The sequence below is a fragment of the Pediculus humanus genome, genomic scaffold, assembly GCF_000006295.1.
Source record: "Pediculus humanus corporis 1103172107399 genomic scaffold, whole genome shotgun sequence".
In the NCBI taxonomy this organism is placed as follows: Eukaryota; Metazoa; Arthropoda; class Insecta; order Psocodea; family Pediculidae; genus Pediculus; species Pediculus humanus.
The window spans coordinates 33,355-53,410 of NW_002987024.1; the positions used below are offsets into that span (position 1 = coordinate 33,355).

Here is a 20,056-nt window from a genome sequence, read left to right on the forward strand (position 1 = left end):
TTATTTTAAATACAAATTGCTGCATTTGAAAGTTAAGTTTTTCTTTTTAACTCTTATAATTAATTTATACTTACCTATTGTAAGTTTAAATATATATAAATACTTAATTTTATAAAAGCTTATATTTTTTTTAATATAATATATTTGTAATAATAATAGGAAAACTTAAAAAAAGTTTAAATTCTTTTTCATTTAAAAGTAATTGATAAATAACAGTAATACTTTAAAAGTAAGTAAGTAAGTTCAAATAACAGTAAAATGACATAGAGTACAAAATAAATTTCATTTAATAATTGTTTAATATCAAAAAAAAAAAAAACATCGAACTAAAACTTATATAAAATTTAGCAAAATAATTTTAATAAAAAAATTAGTTTTATGTATCTTGTAATTTTTTTATTTATTTATTTTAAGTCGGGGTTTTTCCCCCGAATAAAATTTCATTTATGTATTCTTATTTCTATTACCTACAAAAATAAGTACTTAACTAAAAGAATGGCCAGACAATATAGTAAAAATTTTAACTTTAATTAACAAAAAAAAGCCAATTTAATCCAAGTCATATACATATGTTTTTCTCTTGGAGTATTTCAATGACAACTTCTAACATAATAAAAAATGGCAGGTTAATTAGTTTAAAAGAAGTACATTAATAATAAAGAATCAATAATGGATTTTTGATCAGATTATTAATCATGCCAAATCTTATCACTAAAATAATTAAAGAATACTATTATAAAATAGACACAGTAATAAAATATCATTGGAATAGAAACTCATTGGTAATATTTTAATATCAATCATTTCTTAATAAAAGAAAGAAAGAAAAAAAAAACAAAAAAAATAAAAAAATAAAAATGATTTTAAAATGGAACTTCAGAAAATAAAGCTTTAAAATTACCATTATCTTATCACCACCTTGCAGTGTTTAGTCGCCATTTTATGTTACCTAGATACGCCTTTTGATCCCAAGGCAACGTCAAAACACTACATTGTTTTAATTTATTACCAATTGATAAAACGGTAACTAAGAAGCTTACCAAACAGTAAGATTCTATTTGAATATAATCAAGTATTCTTTCTGTTGACAAAACTTTAAAAAAAAATTGTAAATAACATGGCCCTAAGACCATCTACACTTTCCAAATATCCAAACAAAATGGTTGCCTAGAAACGATGTCAGCGCTTGAACGATTTTAAAAATAACTAACCGGAAATAATGGCTATCAGTTCAATAAATTTAAATTTACATTTATGTAACGTCCTATTTTCGGGAAAATACTCGCAAAAAAAAAAAACTTTAAAAAATGTTATTTAGTTTAATATCAATTTATTTTTATTCTATTTGTATGCTTAAAGAAATTTAAGCAATTAACTTACTTAACGGTTCTTATTTAATTTAATCCACTTTAATATAATTCAAAACGTTTAAATTGTTTTGAAAAATTATATTATACTAAATATAATATTTTTAAAAAAGCCCTACATTTTGCAATAATAAGAAATTTATTTAAATAATAAAAACAAATTACAATTCTTTTTTTTTTTTTTTGGTAAATGTTTCTTTAATTAGAATAATGGAAAAAGGTTATAATTCACGATGAAAAAAAGTAGGAATTTAAACAAAAAGACAAAATTATTTAATTTTGAAAACGCTAACATTGGTTTTTATTTCGAACATAATTTTTGAGGCTACATTTCATAATGAACTATAAAAAAAGAAGGCCAAAATTTAAAAATTTAGTTTTAGGCCATTACAGGCTCTGGCGGGCTAATTTCCATTAATTCAGGACTATCTTGATTATTAGTTTCCAATTCGTCTTCATTATTTATATCCTGTAAAAAAAAAAAAAAAAAATACAAAATTAAATCCCAAAGAAAGCTGACTGACTGAATAGTAATTCTTTTTGTATAAAATTTTTGTTTGAATAATTTTTTTTCAATTTCCGGTTAAAAATTTAATCGATTGTTATAATTATAAGAAATAATTACTGTATTTGCGCTATCTGATGTCTTGGCTTCTCGTCTGGCACGACGACGAGCTCTATTTTGTTCCATAACCATTCGAAGTCTTTCTAATTTTCCACGAGTTGCTTCATTTTCTACCGAAACTAACTCTGTGGCGGAGGTGTTACTATCTTCGATTGCTAAACAAAAAAATACCGAGAAAAATTAAAAATTAAAAATTAAAACCAAAAATTTAAAAATTTTCATCTCTTAAAGTTTAAACACTTCTTACATGAGCTTTCATGCGTTTGAACTTTTATTTGTGGCTGGGGTTGCTGCCTTTGTCTGCGATATTGAGGAGTAGCACAAAGTAAATCATTTAATATGTGTATAATTGTAGAAATATCACGTTTGGGACGACCGAATCTATCTTGAAGAGCTGGATTTAACGTACCAGAGAATGTACCACTGAAAACACCTGAAAAAATTATTTTTTTTTTAACAGTTAGAAAAATATTATTAATAACTATGATACAACATGAAAAACACCAATAATTTACAAAAAATTTATTATTTATTTTTTATTAAATAAAATTAACCTTTTCCGTGGTGTTGCATTGATTCTATAATAGCTCCCTGAGTTCCTGGACGTCTACGAGATGACGAAGAAGACGAAGAGCAATCCTGGAAAAATAATTACATAAAAAATTTTTAAAAAACCGTTAAAAAAGTACATCTATGTGAGCGGCTTTAATTTTTTGTATCCTATTGATAAATCTCACAGTTTCAAGCATTTGTATTAAAAAATGAATTTAAAAATAAATATGTCATGATAAGAAATTAAAACATAAATTATGCATATTTAATGAAAGGTTATACGTAAAACTTTTAATAGAATTCAATTGATTTTGTAATTAATAAAATCAAATAACCATTTAATAATATATATAGAAACCACATCATATTTTGAATTCAAAATTCTATTATTAAACCTTTCAACTTTAATAACTGGGCAATGCCTAAAATCTAAAAATAAAAATAATTATTTTTATTTTTAACAAAATTTTAATATTTCAAATATATATATATAATAACTTTTTTAAAAAAAATGAAATATGACAAGATATAATTATAATTTACTTAAAACATTAGTCTAATAGTGAAAAAATAATTCATTTTAATTCTTAAAAACTCGGAATAAAACTAAATATTTTCTTTTAATTAAGGTTTTTCATAAGAAAAGTAGACAGTACACTTTTAAATATTAAAAAATATACAATAATTATTCCATAGGAAAAAAAAAATCAAACTTACATCTGAATTTTCCGAACGGCATGTAAATACTTCAGAAGATAATTGTTTTAATGTTTGGGTAAGGTTTCTAGAAGCTTCGGCCAAGGCTTTCGTATCCAAAGCTGTTGAATCACTATTTTTGACACTATTATCCAAATTATATCCGGTTTTATTCGAGCACGTACAATTCACATTGCACTTGGACCCGTAAATACTAACATCTTTATCACAAACCTTTCCTTCAATAGCCTGACTAATTTCCGTCGTATTTTCGCTAATTTTTCTAACGCTTTCCATTATTTGAGACAATACGTCAGATTTTTTAACTTGCAATTCTTGATTAATTTGTTGACTTTTAGACGAGGAGGAGTCTTCTTTAGGCTCATCTTTTACGATTTCGCTGCTGCACTTTGAACTTTTCGATTCGGGTCTAGTGGGTTCTGATACATTTAATAAAACGTTTTTTAAATTTAAATCTTTAAAGTATCTAGTTTTTCCTTCGTCATCCGATTTAATCTTTTTAACCGAGGTCTCATCTTCTCCCGGATTTAATTTTCTTTTTAGTGAATGTAAATTTTCGTTATTTTTATGCAATAATGAATTTAATTTAGATTTAAGTAAATTTAAATTAGGCAATGATAAATCGGGATCGGAGGAATTATTACTGCTGCTGCTGCTGCTGCTACTACCACTACTACTACTACTGCTGCTGCTGCTGCTGCTGCTATTACTACTGCATGGCAAGGATTCATCAGAAGTGCTAGGAACATTTGGTTTCGTATTGTAAGACTCGTTTGATTTGCCGCTTTGCTGAACAGAAATATTTGAACTGGATTTACGAGTCATACTTGGAGTTACAGAAGAAAGCTGAAGTTGAATTAACATCATATGATCACCTAATCTCATTGTGAGATTCAAGGGTGCTTTACCAGACAAAAAATCATTAACCTACAACAAAAAATTTAAAGTAAGACAAATTTTAAAAAAATTGTCATTTTTTTCATTTAAAATAATTTTAAATGCAAAAAATTATATTATGGCTTATTAATAATTATAAAAAGATCTTTTGTTCCATTAAGAATAAGTAAAGAATTCCTAGGAAAAATCACTTAAAACAATACATTCTTTGTTCGAAAGTCATCAATCAGTATCAATACCATTAAAATGAAAAAGTATAATTATTTATTTATCTATCGATTAAGTCAATCTTAATTTAATTATAATGTACAAAATGTGCAAATGAAACAGCAATTAAAAATTAATATGGGTGAAAAACTTATTTTAATGGCAAAATATCCAATCTATTATTCTTTCTGTTCGAAAAAATTTCAAATTTGTACTATATTTGAACTAAAATTGTCAATAAATCAATTACTTACAATTTTCATTTTATAATATACCATAATGACTGTTTTTCTACTAAAACCCTTAACTTTTACTTTTGAAAACATTAAATATTTAATAAATTACTAAAAAAAAATACATACCTGAGAATCATTTAAACTTTCCAAAGCTTGCATAACACCCTGTTCAGGTCTCTGTGAGAGTAATCCTGTTTCTACTGAGGGTAGTAATGTTAAAGTGCTGCCATGGTATATACTATTTTGTTGAAGACTACCATCTCTTAATTGCCTAAAAATAATTTTATAAAATTACAATTATATAATAATAAATATATATTTTTATATTAATTACAACATTTGATTTGATTTTTATTCATTTTGAAAAATCATTCCACTTAATAGCTAAAAAAAAAAAAAAAAAATATTTGCACTTAAGAACATATTACACCATTTTAAAATAATAATTTCCATTGTAAATTTTTTTTAGTACAAATTGTTTAAAATATGTTTCAAAGAAGTAATATTTTTTCAAAAGAATTAAATAATAAAATAATTTTAAACCTAAAAAATTAAGAATAGTTTTTTTTTTTGCACTAAAATTGAATAAAAAAAAATTAAATTTGTAAATGTAAAAATTTTTTATTGAATAGGCTTTAAAAAAAAAAAATTATTTATAAAATTAACTTGAGCTATTATCAGAATATTTTGTAAATTATAAAATTTAAATAATCTAAAATTACGTCCTAAAAACAAAAGTTTAAATAATTTATAAATGCCAAATAAATAAAATTAAAGTAGTACTCAAATTTTTAATCTAACAATAACCAGGAAGACATCTGAACAAAAGCTAAACTTGTTTCAACATTACCTTTCTTTGTGCAACAGTAGTATCCGTTCCTTAGGTACTTTTAGCTTTTTAGATATAACTTTTTTAAGGTTTTCAACTGCTATATTTTTTTGAACTGAAATGTCAAATCTACCCCCGGTCGTTGGGGCTACAGTTATGGTAATTTTGTCCAAATCGCTTAAGCCACACCCTGGACAATTCTCACTGTTAGTACTTGAAGAGGTCATACGGTGACCTACTTTATCATTATTTTCACATTTTTCGCTACAATTACTACTCTTAGTATCCATTTTAACTAAACCTACTTAACCTAAAAAAAACGCTCTACTTCCAGTTCTAAATAAAATTTTAAACAAAATTTAAAATATGCACTGTAATCTTTCTCATATCCTTTGTAAACTTTATATGATGATGTCACTACTCAAGTCATTCGTCGTCTGCTCGAGTTAACGTACTTTGTTTACGTAACTGTAAAATTTTTTAAATATTTTTTAAAAAGTTATAATTTTTATAATAAAAAAAATATTTTTAATATTATTTTAGAAAATTTTTTTTAAATTTTTGAAAAATAATTTACTCAAAAGTCTTTGCATTATTTTTTGTTTGCTTTTATTTATTGCTTGCTTTAAGCACTAATTATTATTAAAATAAAATTTATTTTATTTAAAAATAATTTTGTATATCTTTATTGTTTTATTTATTAAATTATACTAATTATTAATAATTTAAATATTTACTTAGAAATACTTTATTTTTAATTTTTTTGCTATCGCAAATTTTGCGGTAAAATAATAAAATAAATTGCACCGGATATCAAAATTAGGTTGGCTACACTTCTTGAAGAATTGTTTTGTCGTGTTTTGCCGTATAATAATTAAGGATGGTGAGTATTTAGAAATAAAATTTTATCCCAAATCATCTTAAATTTATTATACTTATATATATTAGAAATTTCACCATTCAAAATTTATTTTTATTTTACTTTCATGCTTTATTAAAATTGTTCATTTTAAAACAATACATAAGTACGAATCAAATTAATTTAACTGATATTTTCCTAACCTAACTTTTAAAATTATACTACGTTTTACAAATATGTTTGTTGAATACTATTATCACTTAATTAAGTTATTACATTACTAAATTTATTTTACTGTGTAGTTTTGCTCTTTATGTTGTTCAATAAATATTAGTCTTGAATTTTGTGTAGAAGTTCATTATTTCTTTTTTATATAAGTATCTATATTTAGTTAATTATTTGTTCTAAAGTTTACCATTTACTAAATTAATATTATTTATGTTTTCTCCTTTATGTTTATGCCCTGTTTCTTAGATTTTTTACTTTATATATAATTTATCAAGTAAATTGTTTATATCAGGTATCAAGTAAATTGTTTTAAACTATCTGTCATTAGAAATTTTTATCTGAATAATAGTATACTAAAAAAAATCAAAAAATATTACTTTTTTATTAATTTTTTGTTTTTTTGTTATTTATTAGTTTTTAGTTTTTTACTTTCATATTATTTTTAATTTCCAAATTGTTGGTTTATGCACTTATAAAAACATTATTATTTTCAAATTGGATGTGTCACTGTAAATATGTTTAAATTTTTTTCGATTAAAAGTAGAGGTTTATGTTAACTTTTTTTTAAATAAAATTAGAGCTAATTACTTATTTAATATTTTATTATTATTATTTTTCAATATTGTTTTTCTATGTTATCAGCAAATACATAAAAGCACCGATAATTACTCATATTTAATTTTTTAATATTATTATTATTTTTTTTTCAATGATGATTAAAAAGTTTTATATTTTTCTCTTAATAATCTTTTATGTTTAATTAAAAATTTTTTTTTTACAATTTTAGACAAAAGGTACATCAAGTTTTGGTAAACGGCGCAATAAGACTCATACATTGTGCAGAAGATGTGGTAGGTCTTCATATCACATTCAAAAATCAAAATGTGCACAATGTGGGTATCCTAGCAAAAAATTAAGGCACTGTAAGTAAATTGCAAATTTTATAAGTTTGTGTGAAGTTTCTTTAAATAATAATATTGATATTTAAATAAATTTTTTTTTTTTTTTATAGATAATTGGAGTGAAAAAGGCCAAAGAAGGAAGACAACTGGAACTGGCAGAATGAGACACCTTAAAATTGTTAGGCGTCGTTTTAAAAATGGCTTTAGAGAAGGTCCAAGGCCAGTTCCGAAGAAAGCATCTTAATTTTTTAATAAAAAATAAATATAATTTGAAATATTTACTTTTTTAATTTTTTTCTTTTTTTTCAATATTACTTGCAAAAACATTTTGCATCCTTATGAATTATAACTCTGCCCTTAAATTTATAAAAACACATTTAAAACCTGATAATTAGCATCTTTTCGAAAATATTATTACATTCGATTAGGAACTCAAATTTTTAAAGATACTAATTTCAAGGCATTTCATTGCTAAATTATCACAAAAACAACTGAGAAATAATATTAATAAGTACAAATATGCAAGAATGCAAGTTAAGTGCTCTCTTAAGAGAAAATAAAAAGTATTAATTTATTGCAATGAGATATAAATAACTAAAAATTTTGAAAACAAAAAATTTACTTTAAAGTTTGACCCTCTTTTAAGTATTCAATAAAATTAAATAGTCTAAAATGTTATTTTTGTCTTAAATATATACTAAAATACAACAAATTTAGACTTATTGTTACAAAGTAATTATACAACTAGCCGAAATTTTAAATTTTTATTAAAAATAGCCTTTCAAAAATTTTTTTTTTTTTTTTCTAAATTGGCAGTTCTGTAAAAATGGCGCCTTAAACGGTGTCAGAATTTTTTGTTTTTTACTTTTAAGGTATTTTTTAACTAGGTAATTGATTTCATGAGTTCCATACAACAATTATTTAAAAGTTCAATGAAATGTTACATATTTAATAAATATTTTTTATTAATTTACATATTAAAATAGTTTTTTTTCCAAGTTTAAAAACATAAAAATTTCATTTCAAGTGTATTATTTATTATTAATTCGAAAATAAAAGAATTTACGGTAAGTTATAATTTACAATCAAACTTTCAATTTTATTTTGAATTATAGTTAGTGTAGCCTTAAATACCTCTATAATAATCACAATAGTTTTTTTTTTTTTTGTTTTTAATGGGAATTACGCTTCGTCGCAAAACTTTTTTTAAATAAAATATATCAACGCTTAGCATCGAAATATATCTGTTGATTAAAAAACCTAAACGTTGAAACTTAGCAATTTACCATTAGTTATGGTAACCTCGATCAGACTAATCTTCGACTAGCTCAGTTTGTATTCAACATTTGCGACGTGTAGTTTTGTCGTTACCGTGTTAGTGTTTTCATTCTTTGTGTTAATCAGGTTTTATGTTTTAGCAACAAAAAAAGTGAGGTTATGGTTTTTGTAAAATAAATTTTTAAAATTATTTTGCTATCGTGGCTTAAGGTATACGATCATTTAAATTAATATTTTTTATTCTCTATTATTGTGTTTAATATAAAAAAAAAAATTTTATTTAACGAAGGGGAGGGGGAGGAGGGAAAGAAATGGCAATAAAACATTATGCAAATTTTTTTTTCATAAATTTTTTCTTTCCATACTTACACATTTTTAATTGTAATTATTTATGCATTACTATTATTAAAATTAAAAAAAAAAAAGAAAAAGATTTAAGTGATATTTTTACAAGTGAAATCCTTTTAAATATTTTCACCAAATAAATAAATAAATAACCTTCGTGCAATTAATTTTTTTTTTTATTTTTTTTTTTGGTACAAAATCTTTGAGATATTTCCTTGTAGAAAATTCTTTGAAAAATTATTGTAAATCGTTTATAAAATTTATAATAATTCGTTAATCCCTTATTTTAATAAAATTAATAAAAAATAAACAAAAAAAAAAAAAAAAAAATTTTCTCATGTTCCGTTATATAATGTTACATTTAACACATAGTAGTTTAACATATCACCTGTTTGTCATCATTTTAATACAGCCCGAACATTGATAAGGAATATTTAGTAAGTGATAAGCTTCCATATAAATTAGATAAGACAGGAACAAAAAAGAATTTATTATTAATTTTTTTTTTTTCAACCAGACCAACAAGAATATTTTACAATTTTAATAATAATAATTTACACTTTTTTTCATTTATAATGTTTTCAATATGAAAGCACGTTTGGAATGTTTAAAAAAAAAAAAAAATTAATGAGAAAAACGTTAAAACATAATTAAACAATTTAAGACTTTAAAGCCTTGTCATTATTTATTTATTAAATAAAAAATTAATAATAATTAAATTAATTGTAATTTTTTCTATTTCATTATTTACAGTTACAATAAAAATCAATCAGCAACAACTTATTATTATACCTTCGTTATTATTATTATTATTATTTTATACCGTTAAAAATATTAAAAAAAAAAAGGAGAAATTAATTAAGAAACTAATGAAAAAAGTTGAAAAGTAAAAAAAAATGCCTTTTTTCCCAAAAAAACATAATAATAAGGACGATTCGGCATCCAAATGTATAATAAATGATAATAATTATAATCACAATAGAATAAATCATATGGAACCTTCAATTGAAGATGATGATAGGCAAACTCCAGTTTTTTACTGTCAACAGGCACAAGGAAGTCCAACAGGAATCATTTCCGGTTTTAATAATGTTAAAGAATTATATCAAAAAATCAGCGAGTGTTATGATTTCGAACCGAACGAGGTAATAATAATTTTTTTTTTTTTTTTTTGCTAAATAGAAAGTAATTTTTATTACAAAAAATTTTATTTTTATTTCCTCCTTATGAAAATATTATTTTTTTGAATGTCATTTTTAAAAAAAAATTTTTTCTTATTTTTTTCGACCTACATTTCCCCCCCCCCTTTTTTTTTATATTTTAAATATCAAAAACTTTATTTAACGTAAAAAAAAAAATTTGACCTGAGGAAAATATTATTCGCCATTTTATTTTATATATAAATATATATATTTTGAATCCACAAAAAAAAAATGTTTTTTATTTTTATTTTATGTTTAATAAAATTTAACGTATTTTTCAATGAATTTTTTAAATATATTATTATTATTATTATTATTATTATTATTATAACAACGTGACATTGAATGTTACGGTTATAAGTAGCTCACGAATGCCTAAAAATGTTTGCATTGTTTTTACCATCTTGATTTGTTGTTGTTTTTTTTTTAAATAAAAAAGGTAACAAAAAAAATTTATTATTATTATTATTATTTAATAACGAGAAGGTTTCTTTTTTATTAGAGGGGGAGTTTTAAACCGGAACTTGATTATTTTATAAATATTACGTTGATTTTAAACAATAAATGTGTGACCGATCCTTTTCCTCTAATATATCGACAGTTTTTTTGTGTTATTGGATGATAATAATAATAATAAATTTTCATTTTATATTATTTTTCAGATATTGTTTTGTACGTTAAATACTCATAAAATAAATATGAATAAACTATTAGGAGCTCAAATAGCATTGACAGATTTTATATTTATTCATAGAAAAGGAAGAGCTAAAGAAGTAGAATTAATAAAAAAAGAAGAATCTTTAGGTTTAACAATAACCGATAACGGAAATGGACTCGCATTTATAAAAAGAATAAAACCTGGAAGTGTCATTGAACAAATTCCAGTTATTCAGGTTAATCATTTTATTTTTAAAAAAAAAAAATTTTTGCGGCAGTTTTTATTTAAATTTGTATTTCAAAAATTCTTATTAAATAATTTTTTTATATTTATATTAAACAAACGGAATAATTATTATTAATTCTATTGAAATTTAAAAAAAAATTTTAGGTTGGAGATCATATAGAAAAAATAAATGATGAAAGTTTAATTGGAAAAAGACATTTTGAAGTTGCTAAACGTCTTAAAGACATTCCACAGGGATCTACATTTACTCTTAGATTAGTTTCACCTCTTCAAGCTGGTTTTTGTAAGTTTTTACAGTTTTTGAAATAAATAATGTGGGAAAAAGGGGAGGAAAAAAAAAAAATGAAATTAAATGTAGATTGCTGCTGCTTTCGAGATAGTAACCATTAGTCAATAATAATCTGAATTACTAATAAGTATTAACTATTAGATATCTGTATCGGAAAAACAACAAAATTTAACAAAAAAAATTTAATTTTACAGATAATATTGGACCGAGAGAAGATAAAGGAAGAGGAAGAAAATCAAATTATGGATCTGGAAAGGAAACGTTACGATTCAAAGCAGGCGGTGCTGCTGTCGTCGAAGTTGTTGACGATTCTATTAAATATCAAAAAGCCGTTGATGGAATCAATGAACTCCTCGAAAGTTATTTAGGAATTAATGATTCTGAATTAGGTGAGTTAATAATTATTTTAATAATAAATAAATAAATATCATTATTTTTTACTATACAATAAATATTATAAAATTTGTCTTCATTTTCAATTCTAATTTTACATTTTTATGTAAAATCCATATAAAATAAATTTATCAGCTGGAAGAATTTGGGAAATATCAGATGGTATAAAAAATAGTTTGGATTTTTTAATGGAGCTCAATAATAGTGATTTAAGCGAATTAGGATTTTCAGATGGTTTCATATTTGAATTATGGGGAGTAATAACAGATGCAAGGGATGGAAGAATTTAAATAATAAATTGGCATTAAACTTGTATTAAATTGAGTTTAACACATTCAGTGCCATGTTTTTTTTTTTTAATTATAAATAAAACAATTTTGTTAATAATATAACATTTAACATTAATTTGTTACCAATATGTATGCTTTGTAAATGACTGTAATAAAAAAAAAATATATTAAATTAATGTACTTAAAATTATTTAAATTATGTATTTGAAATTATTTAAAACGCTTGGTAAAATTTGATTTTTTTAAATAAATAAACAAACAAATTTTTTTTTTTTTTTTTTTTAAACTCAACAATATAAATTTTTATTTATTAAATTTTTGTTTTAATAAATTTTAATGTGTAATTATAAATATTAAAAAATAAAATTTAGTATTAATAAGAAAAAAAGCGTGTGAAAAAAATATTAGTAGCATTTAAAATTACAAAAAAAAAAATTTTTTTTATGTATTGTGCTTATAAATAATTATAGTAAAATATTTTTTTTTACAAAAATGAAATATAATAATAATAATAATTGAAATTAGTTGAATAAACAAAAAAAAAATTTTTTTTAAATTTATTTTTTATATTTAAAAAAATAATAACTTTGGTGAAGGTAAAAAATTAATTTAACAACTGACCATGTATAGATGTGAATATGAGTCAGCATTCCAAAAAAAAAAAAAAAAAAAATCTCAAATTTATTTATTTAATCAGCACAAGTTTTAATCATTTCACGTTAATTTCGTGTTTTTTTTTTTTTTTTAAAGAAATTTTATACCTAAAACGAATAAAATTTTTTTAATAATTTAAAAAAAATTTAAAATTTTAAAGGTTAAACCTTTCAATGTTTTTCAACAACTTAATAATTTCATTTGTGAATAAATTTTGAATGATAAAAATGACAAGAAATTATAGCAAACATTTTAGCTTTATGTAAAAAAATTTGATGAGGAGAAAGAGGGGAAGGGTGAGAGGGCGGGAAAACAGAAAAACAGAAGAATTTCGTCGTGCATATTGCAGGCTTTAACTGAATGTTATGCGAGTCCATTAAAAAAAACTTCTCATTCAAACCTTAAATAAGGGGGCTAATAATCCACGTACGCCCACACGCTCTTATATCTATCTATCTATCTTTTTTAAACTTACGATTATTAATTTTACCTTCTCTATCTAAACCACGAATATCGTGGGGGACCGTTGTCAATGAAGTGACGTCGTAAACAAACGTCTTTTCTCATTGGTTAAAATGTACGTTAATTTTAAATGAGTCCCTAAATACGTGGGAGCATAATAGAAACATTTGTTATATCATTCGTAAGTTAATTCATATAATATTCGATGACGTAATTTTTTAAATACGATTTTACATTTTTAGAACGTTCGAGAAAATCCATTTTTTTAAAAATCCAATTTTTTTTTTCACGTCTTCATTAGAATACTTGCATTTTAAAAAAAAATCGTAAATTTTTCAATTTTATTTTTTCGCATCGTCGTTCTTCGAAAAATTTATTTATAGTCACAAAATATCCTTTTAAAAAAGAATTTGGAGGGAAAAAAATAAAAATATCTGATGTCAAACAAAAAAAAAAAAAAAAGTGCGAATAATAATAATTACTCAATATAATAGGGACTCTATGATTGAAAAGTGTGGGACGAATGGACTCGCCTTAACAAAGGGGAGGTGAGTATTTTGGACAAGCCTCAGAAGAGGATGCTGCTCGCTGGATCCATAGTTAAAAATGTTGGGTGTGTGTGTTAGTCGATGTGAAAGGTTGTTACAGTAAAAAATGAAATTTCGTATTTATTTATTTAAAACAATCGTGTGGTCTCTCTCAATTATTTCTATTATTTGACTTTAAACCGGAAGAAAAAAAAAATAACACAACACAACAATAAGGAACAATACAACAACGCCTTGTTTCATTCTTATGTCACTTATTTTATTAAATGTTAAAAGTTATAGTGAGCAAAATTAAAAAAAAATATATAAGAGTTTTTATGTTTAAAAAATTAGAGATTATTTATTTATAAGTATATATGTTTAATATTAAATGTAATTATTATATGTGTGAAATTTTTATTTAATACTATTTGTTATGATAGTAATTTTATTCATGCCCCAAAGGTGTTTTTTTTATTTTTTTTTAAATTATATTTATGAGTTATATGTAAAAAAATCTTATTAATATTAAATCGTATAAAAATAACTGATATTAGTTTTAAAAACAACAAGTAATTTTATATTGAAATTATTTTTTCAATTTAAGTAAACAGGTGCATTCCATTTTGTATTTTTTTTTTTTTTATATGTGTGTGAGTTTTATCGAAAATAATTGAGGAGGATCAAAGCAGTAAGTATATTAAACAATGACTACATTTATTTACATAAAATAATATCATTTTTTTTTTTTTTAAAAAGAATTATCATTATTATAATTAACAAAAAAAAAAAAAAAAATGAATGAAATGAATCATAAGGCCTATGATGATGCTTAGTTAGTTTGCTAATCCAATCATAAACTTGGCCTAAAATTATCGATTAATGTGTAAAAGCTGATTTAACCGTTGCTTTTTGTTTCAATTTTATTCCATGAATTTATTTTTTTTTTTTATTCATTTTACGTTTTTCAATATTATATTAATATATTTAATGTCGTCAATTATTCTTTACACAAATTAAATTTGTTTCAAAAAAAAAAAATAATTACTCTATGTTTTATTTGCTCCTATTTACCTGTGACAGTAGTTTCATAAATCCACTCAACAAATACATAATTTTTTTAGGCGGTTAAAATTTTTTTTGTACTTAAATAAATATTAATAAGTTAATAGCTTTGATATTTATTAAAAGTATCATTTATTTAATTTGTTATAATATTACAATAAGTCTTTTTGATGTAAGTTTTTTTTAAAAATCATTTCAAAAATTAATTTAAAAATTTTTTTTCCTTAAATTGCCATTATGTATTGCCATTGTTTGCTAATTGCTCTTACTTTTTCTTTTTTGGTTACTTTATAAAATATCAAATTAACATTTGTAAATTTGCAATCAATATATTTGCATTTAATAATATACTTTTCTGTTTGTATCTGTACAAAAAAAACTCAATTTATTGAATAATCGATAAAAAATTTACTTTTAACATTTCAAAACTGAATCTATTATTTTCGAAACAATCATAATAATATAAAACTTAAAAATGAAAATGAAAGCCTTCGATAAAGGAATAATATATTTTTTTTAGTTTTATAATCAAATATAAAAATAATTAATAAAGGAAAAATAAAATGCCTTTTTTGTGAAGCTCAAAATTTTAACATTTGGATTTATTGTCAAACTTCGATAAAACTCGTATTACTCATTTTAAAAACTTATAATTTGAATGATTAAATTTTTTTTATTTAAGTAATCGAAATAAATATCATGACAATTTATTTATTTTTAAAAATTGATTCTTTAACTTTTATCACTGATAGATATTTCAGGCTGTGTAAAAATTAAATTTTAAAATTATACGAATAAAATAATTGATATCAAAATGTATACACTACCGTCTCACTAATTAAATATTTAAAAGAAGATTTTTTCGGAGATATTTTAACATTATGTAAAATTTTTATTGATGTTTTATAATATTGCAACCTTTTATCGCATATCATATCTTGTCCATTTCAAATTAATAAAACTAAATACTTGAAAATAATTTTGAAACTTAAATATGTGATGTTACATCGAATTAAATAAACTGAAAAAGATAGATATTCTTATCGTTATCATTTTTTTTTTTTTTAAATTATTTTATTTACTGACTTGTATACATGAGTATCATCATTAATCGATTATGAACATATATTAATTAATTTGAAAAAAAAAATAATAATTTTGACAAATCTCTCACTAATTAAAATTTATAAATTGTATCAAAGTATTTTTTTGCAAAAATTATTTTTTTAATAAAAATTATAGTAATTAAGTAGGGCTGATTGAAAGGTCAATAAAGAGGAAAAGTGCAAGTTTTTTTTTTTTTAACAACAATAGAATGAATATACCATTGTTAAAAAAAAAAAAAAAAAAAAAACATTTTATTTTAATAATGGACTATGCACATTTATAATAATAATAATACTTTTTTAAAAAAACTTCATATTCAATATATTCGATGTTTTTCACATATTTTCTCCTATGCATTCAAAATAATTAACAATCCAGTATTATTTTGATTTTTTAATAGATAATGCCGACATCCGATGTTGACGAATATACTTCCATACGTGACATTCGTATAACGAAAGAATGGCTCCTTCAACAATTACGTTCGGATTCAAAACAAATAATTATATTGGATTGTCGGAGCACGAACGAATATGGCGAATCTCACATAAGGCAAGCCGTTAATTTTTCAATACCTAGCATAATGCTAAGACGACTTTCGGCTGGGAAAATTGATTTAATATCAACAATCAAATGTAAAGGATTAAAAGAAAAAATATTGGAAGGTTACAAAAGGGATTTATTCGTTATTTACGGTGATGATTTAAATGACACCGAGAAAAACAATAATACCAAAGAAATATTACACGTTTTAATGAAAAGGCTTAAACAAGACGGATGCAAAGTTGTTTGCCTCCAGGGTAAGTTTTAAACATAATTTTTTTTTTTTCTCATATATTAACCTCATATAGAATGAATGAATGAAAATCAAATAAAATTAAACATTATTATTATTATTATTATTATTATTATAGTTTTAAAACATTTGAAAGTTTTTCTTTCTTTTAATTAATTAATTAATTAATAAAAACTGTATCGAATCAGGTTGAATTTAAATCTCTGAAGGTTTTTTTATGAGCAAAAAAAAAAAAATTAAAATATCTTTTAAATATATTTATTTGTTTTAAAGGAAAGGGGAAAGGATAGGAAAGGATAGGAAAGGAAAATTTTTAAAAGGTTTCTTTTTTTTTAAAAAAAATTAATAATAAAATTAAAATCTCTTTTTTTTTTTTTAAATTTAAATCAAATAACATTTGAGTTGTTGTAAGGTTTCTTTAAAATTTTCCAACACCTAAAGAATTTTAAAAAGGTGTTTAACATCAAAAAAACCTTTTTTTTTTGGGGGGGGGGTTTCCTTTTTTCAATCATTTAAATACTTGATTTTAAATATTTTTTATTTTTTAATCCTTTTGTTTAACAAAAAAATTATTATTATTATTAAAGAAAGATGGATGATTTGTTCAGAATAATTGGATTTACATGGATGTAAAAAAATTATTATTATTATTATTTTATTCGAAAGAATTTTCCGATGGCGAAAAAAAATATTTATTTTTATACCTTTTTTTATTTCTCTCTCTCTCAAAATAAGAAAAAAAGGTGGGGGGAGGGAGAGGGAGGATGGGAGAGGGGAAATTTAATTCCAATGCGAAACATTGTTGGTTGTTTCCACCTTTTTTTTCCTCTCTTCCTCTTCCTCTTTTCTTCGTCTTCTTCCCGTTTTTCCCGTTTTTCATTCATTTGAAGTAAAAAAGTAAATTTTTTTTTTTTTCCACTCTCTCTCTCTCTCGCTCTCTGTTCTTTCTTTTGCATTTATTCCACCCCCAACATTTTCCGTATTTTTTTTCTCTTTCCAGCGCCCCATTCATTCCTCGAGCGACTGCTCCTAGTTTTTAAAGTCTCCCACGCAGGTCTGTTACCCTAATGACCTTGTTGGTTTCATAACTCAATGGGGGTTGTAGACTCCTTTTCAAAACTCCTACTACTTTCTCTCTTTTCTCTTTTTGCATTTTAAATTGGGTTTATTCTTTTTTTTTTTTTTTCTATTCCTTTCCTTTCCTTTCCTTTTTTTCCCCGCCCTTTTTTCTTTTCTTTTTTTTTTTTTTGTTATTCGTTTTTTCTTTCCTTCGTTCATTCGTTTAGATTTAAACATTGAATTTTTTAGTAAAGGAAAACAGTTTTGCAAGTATTTTCCTTCCTTCTTTTTCCCCCTCCTCTCCCCTCCCCCACCCCGTGTGTGTTTTGTCTCTGTGATTTCTCCCGGTCTTGCGCCGAAACTGTATAATTTTTGAATGAAAATTTTCTTTGTTCGTTTGTAAATTTCATTGAAGAAATCGATTGTTAAAATTTTCACTCCCCCGCATTTGAATTCTAATCTCATTTTCCTTGCTTTTGCTCTCCCACGCATTTTACCCTTTTAAAATAAGTTTTTTAAAAAAATTTTCTTTCCTTTTTTTTCAATAAACGTTTGTTGACGACAGGTTTTTTATTTTTTGGATTAAACCTGTTATTTCATTTTTTTTAAGGGACCAACGTTTGTTTTTTAACTAAAATGTTATTATTATTATTATTATTATTAGTTGGACATTTGCGCATAAACAAAATTTTTTTTTATGAATGAAAATAAGATTCGATTTCAATATTTTAAATTTGAGAAGAAAAGATAATAATAATAATTATTGATTTTTTTTTTTTTTTTTTTATTACAGAGGGATTTACAAAATTTTTTAATTCGTATCCTGAATGGTGCGAAAGTGCCGCCGACATAAATCTTCCAGGATCGGATCCTGTAGCCACTCCTCTAATGGGATTAAGGTCTCTTAGAATATCTGCTAGTCCTACCACTTACAGAGATAGAACTCGCTTCGGTAAGAAACAAATTAAAAGTTTTTTTTTTTTTACGTTAAAATTATAAATTGCATTAAATTTTCCAAAAATTATTTTTCAGGATCATCCTGCGGAAGTTCAGCAGCAACAAGTTCAACGGAAAGTTCAGATTCTGACGACAGATGCGATTCATCTTTAGGTTTGGAAGACGATAGGGATTTTCCCGTTGAAATCCTTCCTCATCTCTACCTGGGAAATGCCATCAACAGCGAAGATAGCGAATCTTTAAACAAACACGGGATTCAGGTGAGTTTTTTTTTTTTTTTTTTTTAAATTTATTTTATTGCTGCAGAAACTTATTGGACGACCAAATGTCTGTCATGTCAATAAATGTTTTATTTTAGTATATATTGAACGTCACTGCGGATTTACCGAACGTTTTCGAAGATTGTGGAAGCATGAAATACATGCAGATACCAATAGCAGATCACTGGAGTGAAAATCTCGCAAAATTTTTTCCAAAAGCCATAAAGTTTATAGGTATAACTTATAATACCTTGAAATTTTATCGACGAACCTCATTATCATAGTATTAATTATTATTATTATTATTAATGAGCAGATGAAGGTAGAAATAATTCGAAAGGAGTTTTGGTTCATTGTTTGGCCGGAGTGAGCCGTTCGGTCACAATCACGGTCGCATATTTAATGTACAAACTAAAATTAAGTTTAAACGATGCTTTTACTCTCGTCAGAAACAGGAAATCAAACGTCGGACCTAATTTTCATTTTATGGAACAGTTACATAATTTCGAACAAGAATTAAAAATTCAAGGAACACTTCCGGATGTGAGTATACACGGGTAACGGTTTTGTACCTTTAAATTAATTTCATACAATCAACGTTTAAAAATTGTTTTTTTTTTCAGTGGAAAGAAGACACGAGCGAAGAAATCATGGACAAGGAAAGAATGAAGAGAATGGAAAGCGAATTGAATAGAAGTAAAAAATGTTCGAAATGCGATTGTTTCGTTTTGGAATGCAAATGTAAATCGTCGAGATTTCTCAGTCCTCTTGCCATAGGTACAAGTCCGGATTCAGGTATAGAATTCGATCGATGGGCACCGCCTCCGGGTTCGGGAGAATGAAATATGCCGAGCCTCGATGTTCCGGGAACGTCAGAACAAAATATGGATCGTCATTTTTTCAAATGAAAAGTTAAATTTTTAAAAAAAGAAGAAGAAGAGTAAGATAGAGGGGAAGAGGGAGAGAGAGAGAGAGAGAGGGGGGGGGGAAAGCATTTTTTAAAATAAATTAATTAACGTTGATTTTCTTGCACAAAGAAAAAAAAAGAA

General features: G+C 24.0%; 5 protein-coding genes across 5 annotated transcripts in view; 3 read left to right on the forward strand and 2 right to left on the reverse strand.

Annotated features, from left to right (window-relative positions):
• Positions 1-1,133, reverse strand: part of Phum_PHUM046580 (DNA-binding protein RFX2, putative) — a gene marked incomplete at both ends in the record, with an annotated part of 5,426 nt that extends 4,293 nt beyond the window's left edge. The window contains one exon of the mRNA XM_002423221.1: positions 950-1,133. Within this exon, the coding sequence (XP_002423266.1) occupies positions 950-1,133 (184 nt within the window). The remainder of the gene's footprint in view (positions 1-949) is intronic.
• A 613-nt stretch (positions 1,134-1,746) lies between these two features.
• On the reverse strand, positions 1,747-5,720 carry Phum_PHUM046690 (uncharacterized protein; the record flags this gene model as incomplete). Its single annotated transcript, XM_002423222.1, has 7 exons — positions 1,747-1,836; positions 1,993-2,147; positions 2,240-2,425; positions 2,547-2,631; positions 3,262-4,188; positions 4,728-4,824; positions 5,452-5,720. The coding sequence occupies 7 exons, from the start codon at positions 5,718-5,720 to the stop codon at positions 1,747-1,749; spliced, it is 1,809 nt and encodes a 602-aa protein (XP_002423267.1).
• A 577-nt stretch (positions 5,721-6,297) lies between these two features.
• On the forward strand, positions 6,298-7,699 carry Phum_PHUM046700 (60S ribosomal protein L37, putative). Its single transcript, XM_002423223.1, has 3 exons — positions 6,298-6,313; positions 7,305-7,440; positions 7,530-7,699. Exons 1-3 carry the CDS (start codon positions 6,311-6,313, stop codon positions 7,661-7,663), a joined length of 273 nt encoding a protein of 90 aa, XP_002423268.1. The 5' UTR covers positions 6,298-6,310; the 3' UTR covers positions 7,664-7,699.
• Positions 7,700-9,938: 2,239 nt separating this feature from the next.
• Phum_PHUM046710 (PDZ domain-containing protein GIPC1, putative) lies at positions 9,939-12,120 on the forward strand (the record flags this gene model as incomplete). The annotated part of the gene is made up of 5 exons (XM_002423224.1): positions 9,939-10,187; positions 10,907-11,137; positions 11,293-11,431; positions 11,632-11,826; positions 11,966-12,120. The coding sequence occupies 5 exons, from the start codon at positions 9,939-9,941 to the stop codon at positions 12,118-12,120; spliced, it is 969 nt and encodes a 322-aa protein (XP_002423269.1).
• Positions 12,121-16,338: 4,218 nt separating this feature from the next.
• Positions 16,339-19,849, forward strand: Phum_PHUM046720 (dual specificity protein phosphatase, putative; the record flags this gene model as incomplete). The annotated part of the gene is made up of 6 exons (XM_002423225.1): positions 16,339-16,735; positions 18,584-18,709; positions 18,823-19,007; positions 19,106-19,241; positions 19,321-19,564; positions 19,705-19,849. 6 exons carry the CDS (start codon positions 16,339-16,341, stop codon positions 19,847-19,849), a joined length of 1,233 nt encoding a protein of 410 aa, XP_002423270.1.
• Positions 19,850-20,056: the final 207 nt, after the last annotated feature.